Here is a 7,085-nt window from a genome sequence, read left to right as displayed (position 1 = left end):
CGATTGGTGATCTCTGGCTATTTAGAGCGGGGCCACACTGGCGTTTTACGTGCGAGTTGAAAGCGAGGCGAGCGCGCAGGGACTTCACCGCGAGCGCGCAACGAGTTGACCGCGAGCGCGCAACGAGTTGACCGCGAGCGCGCAACGAGTTGACCGCGAGCGCGCAACGAGTTGACCGCGAGCGCGCAACGAGTTGACCGCGAGCGCGCAACGAGTTGACCGCGAGCGCGCAACGAGTTCACCGCGAGCGGGCGCCACGATTTCGCTGCGTATGGAATGGGAGCGAAGTCTTTGCTTGCTCGCGGCGTTATTATGGAAAGGCATGGTTACATGTACCTATGTAATATGTATGTATAGACTTACCAGCTCCCTCCATAGAGTATTTGTAGATGGGCTCCGGCTTGAGTGGCACGAATGACGCGAACGCTTCAGGCATCATATCCTTTAGTCTCTGCTGATATGACAACCTGCCAAAGAATGAAAAATTTAGTGTTTCGTAAAGTTTTCACAGGATTTCAAAATATTCATTTTGAAGAGGTTTTTTCAAGTTATCAAAAAATTGGGATGCAGTATTTTTTTCAAACTCAAGCTACTCCCAACTTCGCAACCGCTTAGACCAAGTTTTCGATTAACCTGTGGATGGTATAGAAAGGATGCCAATCTCTTATGGCAGAATTGTTGCAAAAGTGACCGCTTTCAGCTTTAAATAATTGTTCCTAATCTCTCCGGTGGCGCTAGTTAGGCTCTGGGACATGAGTATAACATGAACCATATAAGGCAACAAATAACCCGACCAAATTACGTAGGTTGTTTTTGGTAGTATTTCGGTGTATGGTGGCGCCGCCTAATTACTGTTTTTTGATGGATACTTTTCATACATAGAGATTTGGCTTCTTTATATAGTCTCCATGGATTAACCTTTTCGACGCCGTGTCACAAAAGCTGTCACTCGGACGCCACGTCACCGAAATGTCAAAACTGAAATTGAACTATATGCACATGCACGTAGATCTATGTTGCTCTGTGGTCTGTGACGGATTAATCGGTCTTTGGCGTTGTACCTGCGGTACCGATATATCCGTCATTGGCGTCCAAAACGTTAACCACCGCCAACTTAGAGTAGAGAAAAGGTTTAGGCAAGCGGTGGTCATTCATTGGAAGTGTCACCTCTCTAGCACTGGCAGGATGTCGCAGTTATTATAACCCCCTGGTGTCCATGGGCGACGGTATTTGCTTACCATCAGGCATATGGCTCTGTAGGTATCTGCTCGTATGCCTCCTATATCAATAAAAAAAACCTTATAAGCTGCCGTTGCATCAGTGTACATTCACCCCGTTTAGGGTTCCGTACCCAAAGGGTAAAAACGGGACCCTATTACTAAGACTCCGCTGTCCGTCCGTCTGTAACCAGGCTGTATCTCATGAACCGTGATAGCTAGACAGTTGAAATTTTCACAGATGATGTATTTCCGTTGCCGCTATAACAAAAAATACTAAAAAGTACGGAACCCTCGGTGGGCGAGACCGACTCGCACTTGGCCGGTTTTTCTGTTTTGAAGAGGCAGCTTACCTCAGGCACTTGGCGAGTACTTCTCGCACGAAGCGCGGCTTGGGGTGGTCGGCCTCGAGCTGCGTGCACGCCTCCCAGTCGTCCCACGACCACCGGTATTGGAAGTTGCTCAGGTGGTACGCGAACCAGTTGGCGAATCTAAAAGGTTCAAAATATTAAATTTGAGCAATAAAAAGATAACTAATTTCAATAAATATGAGTGTTAAATTACGCAATTTGTCCCAAACTAAAATCTTGCCTTATACATTTAATGCACAATGGGCGGGTCCATACGGAACGAAACGCCTCGAAGAAAATTGCCGCGCGAAGCAGCTGTGTATAAAACTCGCGCACGGCCGCGATGCGATGCCTCGGTCGACGTACGTCTACAAGACCGACCTGCTTAGTGCGGCAATTTCCTTTTCAAGTGTGTAATAGTTAAAGCATAGAGTAACTTATACTAGAGCGGTACTGTCATAGTAAATTTTGTAACCCCAGTAAATTCACTGCCATCTGTCGACACACTTTAAAACTAAAAATGAAGATTTATAAAAATACGATAGAATGTATTTAAATATAGATAAATGATTTTTTTTATTTGAATTAATTATTTTAATGATTTTGACCCATGTTCTTTCACTGATATGCGTTAAAATTGTTAAATAACAAACGAAACCGTCAACGCCATCTATACGACTGTAGGCCAAAACTAGTAGCGCCCTCTGAACGAGAATCAAATTTTCTTGATTTTCGAGGCACGTTTTTTCCTTTGACTGTATCTATCTATTACGGAGTTATATCTATCTTTGGTGAAAGCAATAGCTACAGTCTGGCAAAAAAGAGTAGAAATTAAAAAGTGGCAACACTGTAGTGTCGTCCCTTTCAAATCTAAGAAAAACGGGACGAGACTACAGTGTTGCCACTTTTTAATTTCTACTCTTTTTTGCCAGACTGTAGTTCAGTTTTTTTTTAAATAATAAAATGGCGTCTGTCCACTGGGACAATTTAACCAGTGTCAAGGTAGTGAGAGAAAAATTATACGACGATTATACAATGTACGGTTACTACAAGACAGTGTATGCGTGTGTATGCGTGTGTGTATGTGTGTGTGTATGTGTGTGTGTATGTGTGTGTGTATGTGTGTGCGTGTGTACGCTTGCATGCAAGCTAGATACATGAATTGTAAAACTAATGTATTATTACCGAGGCCTTCCCATGAGCCCTAGGAGGGAGTGAAAAGGCACGATCGTCTGTCCTGCTCGCCACGCTGACGTCACATCGCGCCACCACGCGCCGGCATGGCAAGGGGAGGTGGAAGTCACTCCGGAGCACGGACGTTCACTTCGGCATCGCGGTTGATGGGGATCGGTAGATACTCATTCATTCGTAGCTTAGTGTTAGACGTAGGATACCTAATTAAGACCTAACTTGTAACTTTTATTCGTTAAGAATAAATTTGTTTTGATTTTGTACGTTTTTCTATTCTGATTCCTAAAAGTATTGTAACATTCCCATACTGTATCAATGCAAATAAATGATTTCTGATGGTTATGAGCTCGACTTATAGAGCGATAGCTGGACTTTACAAACAGCCATGTTGACTACCGGGTGTTGACTCCAGAATGGTTAAACGCGTTTGAAGATCAATTCTTCATTATCTGCACACTTCCACATTAACAAACTATCAATAGGGTTCATCCATTAATTACGTCACACGAATTTCGAGGTTTTTTGAACACCCCCCCCCCCCCCTGTCACACTTGTTCACATTTGGTGACGATATACGATTATTGTTCCAAAAACTTGTTATTTAACTGTACAGCGAATAAAATAATTTAAATAAGTTAATGTGACGTCACAAAGTTTGTGACTCCCCCTCCCCCTTGTCACAACATGTCACATTTTCTTGACCCCCTCCCCCCCCCCCCATTAACGTGTGACGTAATTAATGGATGACCCCATATTACACTTTAAACGACTTAACGAGCAAAAATAAAAAAGTAATCACGAGGCGTTATCACCAATATGGCGCTCATCAGCTCATCACTCAACCGTAAGTCTTCTTAAGAAATATGTACAAATAAAAATACAGACCTGTCAAAACTAGCCACATTCATAGTATCAATCCTCAAGAACAATATCTCAGTAGCCTGCGCCAGCACCTGCGGCATCGTTGATGGCTGCAGCTTACACAGCTCAATCAATATCGTCCCGTAACAGATCTCCAAATACCTCGGCCGAGGCAGGTTAAACAGCTCAGCAAAAATCACCTCTACGATACAGTACTCTAATGGTATCTTTCCCTTGTACGGGAAGCAGAGTAGTTGAGCAGCGCATTCTTTGCGTTCTAAGTGGTATGCTTCGACGATGTTGTGGAGGTGTTCCTCAATGAGGAAGCGCTCAATGGAGTGCGCTCCGGGGAGGACAGGGCCATCGGGGCAGTCGGTGTAGTCGAACATACGGAAGACTACGCGGGGCATTGGGTAGGAGTCGCCGTCGTTGTGGGGTGGCGGCTGCAATGTAGAAAAGTTTATGTGTATGTTTTCGGAGACAGTTTTACAAACCAAACTAAGCTAAAACTATGAGTATTAAGCATGTGCCAGACAGCAGACAACCACAGTTTCTGCAACATTACCTTGGTAGAAAAACAGTGGTTTTAAGCCTTGTAGCAAGTGGTTGAAACCAAATTCTGCATGACCTTTAAACGCCCTTGGTAGACAGGGGTGCTCTGCCAACCAATGGCAGAAGCAGTGGTTTAAAATCGTCTAGCCGCTTGTTGTAAATCACTGTTTTTCTACCAAGGTCATGTTGCAGGAACTGTAGTTGTCTGCCGTCTGGCACATGCTTTAGGCAACATACAAAACTATTAAAAACTCGGGAATAAAATGAAAAATTCTCAGGTAAAGGAACTTTAAAGGATTCGAAAGAGTTTTTGAAATATACTGTGTAGCAGTCTTAAATAGAATCTGATCAACATAGCAGGTTTTGAATCCTAAGTAAGATGATGATGAAAATGAGAGGTATTTAACAAATGACGGTAACATAGCTTGCCCTGTCAATACCTAGAATTGTGTCAAATCATGTTTTTTTTTTTATGGCCTAGATGCCAGCCCTTTAAGCCTTTAGAACAATAGAGAAATGGGCAAGCCATAATGGTGCTATCTATGGCAACCTTTGACAGTTGCCCACCCCATTGACTGACCCCATCAGAAAGAAAAGACCTTTTTGTTTAAAAATTAGAACTTACTCCCCAAGACATGTCATTAAAAATATGTGAGAAACAGTTAGTGTCAAACTAATACCAGATTTTATATTTTTATGCGGAAACCTGCACCACCGAAAACACAGTTTCGGCATGGCTAAAAGGTTCAGCAGTTTTTTGACCGAAACCAAACCTGTGGTTGGACACTAAAAACTGTATAAAAACAGTCTTATATGTCAGCATTTATCTTCCTTAGATCGAATGAAGTAATAGAACACAGCATGCTGCTAACCAAGGCTCAGAACCGGTTTTTTCTTCATAAAAAAATACCGGTATTATTACGTTCTTTTTCGTTCTTTGGTTTATTATTTTATTTTTAATGGGACAACCTAATAAAACGAAGTTGTTGCCCAAATACATTATTCAGTCCTACGTAAAGTAAAGAGCATAAAATAATTGAAAATATTGTCCAATTTTGGGATTAAAAAAAAACCGGTTCCAAGCTCTGCTGCTAACTGGAAGTTAATTTAGTTTAAACCAAAATTCTATCTATTTTTTATATAGAATAAGGACAATGTTTTGTTTCTGGCAATGATTTAAAAGTTTATAGCAACCCGCCCCGGCTTCACACGGGTGCAATGCTGATGTATTATACATATAAACCTTCCTCTTGAATCACTCTATCTATTAAAAAAACCGCATCAAAATCCGTTGCGTAGTTTAAGATCTAAGCATACATAGGGACAGACAGACAGCAGGAAGCGACTTTGTTTTATACTATGTACTTATGTAGTGATGTTTGCATAATCTATGCGCTTTCAGTTTTATAAAAGGGCCGTGTCATACAGCTGCGTTCGTTCGTGGCCCTCAAATGGTCTCCGGAAGATCAATGCTGACTTTTGGGTTAGCATTATGCTGAGGAGGGACCATTTTGTGGTAAACTATTTTTCTTATTTTGTTTATATTTCTTTGTTGTTTTTATACTTTTGTATGTTATAGTTTATCACAAATAAATGCGATGATTTCTGATTTCTATGCACATTTTTTTTATCATAATAAGCAAATCAAAATTTTCTTATAATATTTCCATAATGATTTACCTGAATTGTTGGCAGTGTATGTTGCAAGGCTTCACACAAAATAGAATCAAAGGCCAGATATGGGCGAGGAATGTGCTTCTCTGACCAATTGTCCTGTCTCAACTTCTTAATCTGTGCCCAAAGGCAGTCCAGATACTCCTCTTGAAGATGCGGTGAGTCTGCGGACCATACTTTAAGGGCGGGCCAGTGTTTCTTACTCCTCTTGTTCAAGAACACTTCAATAGTGACGAGTAGATGATCAAGCTGAGATTCTTTCTTCTCGTAAAGCTCCCGACCCACCCAAGGCAAAGTGGAGAGCACCGCAAACACAAACCAGTCTCTCCTGACTTGCGGTACTCCATCCTCATTAGCACAGTCTACTAACGTCTCCAATAAGGTTAATAGGGATGATGCAGCCAACACGTGACAGTTGACCAAGTCAGATATAAACCTCAAACAATATCTAGCAGCGTTCCATTTACCCGCTTTCAGGTTTTCTTTGAATGTCTTAACTATGTAGTCTACAAATTCACCACCAAAGTTATAGTTCTTTGCATTAAGAAGACCAACGAGCGTAGCGTAAATCGTGCACTTCTCTGGCATACGGATAGCGCATTCGGTCAGAATACGTAGGATTTTCACTCGGAAAGTATTCAAATCCGCTTCTAGAACGCTTGCCAAACCCTCTAGATTACTCTCTAAACTTGAACTGCTTTTCTCTCCGACCCTTAAAATAAGGGACTCTAATCTATCCTCTATTTCCTGGTTCTCTGATACACGACGTCTTTTACGGTGAAGGCGATCTGAAACGAATAATAATTACAATAGTAACTTGCTATGGGAGAGTAAACAATTATAACCTAAAAAAACCTAATTAGGCAAAACAAAACATACCGTAACCGTCTCCATCTTCATCTCCATGACCCCTTCTACGATTCATTCTTGCTTTTGTTTATTTAATTTAACACATAAACAATATTTCTTAAGAAAATGCCGAAGAAATATCCAAAGCAAAATGCAACGCAACGTCAAAGTCGTCAAACGAAACGAACGAGCGTCAATTCGTCAAAATGATCCATTCCGTCAAACAAACGTCATAATTTTTCAGGTTGCAACACCCAACATACGTTCTGATACACATTTCTGGAAATATAGTGTATTTAATTGGTAAATAATCAATTACTGCCAAATAAATAAAAATAATAATTGAAAGCCAAATTAGAGAACGTCTTCAGAAATATAAAATTTGTTTGTT

General features: G+C 41.3%; 1 protein-coding gene and 1 long non-coding RNA gene across 2 annotated transcripts in view; both read right to left on the bottom strand.

The window, feature by feature from the left end:
• LOC134748922 (nuclear cap-binding protein subunit 1) overlaps positions 1-6,867 on the bottom strand; it is a 42,692-nt gene extending 35,825 nt beyond the window's left edge. The window contains exons 1-5 of the mRNA XM_063683794.1: positions 6,725-6,867; positions 5,852-6,633; positions 3,644-4,062; positions 1,571-1,708; positions 364-467 (exon numbers count right to left, since the gene is read on the bottom strand). Coding sequence (XP_063539864.1) covers positions 364-467; positions 1,571-1,708; positions 3,644-4,062; positions 5,852-6,633; positions 6,725-6,770 — 1,489 coding nt within the window. The 5' untranslated portion in view covers positions 6,771-6,867. The remainder of the gene's footprint in view (positions 1-363; positions 468-1,570; positions 1,709-3,643; positions 4,063-5,851; positions 6,634-6,724) is intronic.
• LOC134748928 (uncharacterized) overlaps positions 1-7,085 on the bottom strand; it is a 448,425-nt gene that overhangs the window by 61,862 nt on the left and 379,478 nt on the right. The window lies entirely within an intron of this gene.

This window comes from Cydia strobilella, chromosome 17 (assembly GCF_947568885.1).
Source record: "Cydia strobilella chromosome 17, ilCydStro3.1, whole genome shotgun sequence".
Taxonomy (NCBI): domain Eukaryota; kingdom Metazoa; phylum Arthropoda; class Insecta; order Lepidoptera; family Tortricidae; genus Cydia; species Cydia strobilella.
The sequence above is the reverse complement of the archived record's forward strand: the minus strand, read 5'-3'. Positions and strand labels throughout refer to the sequence as shown.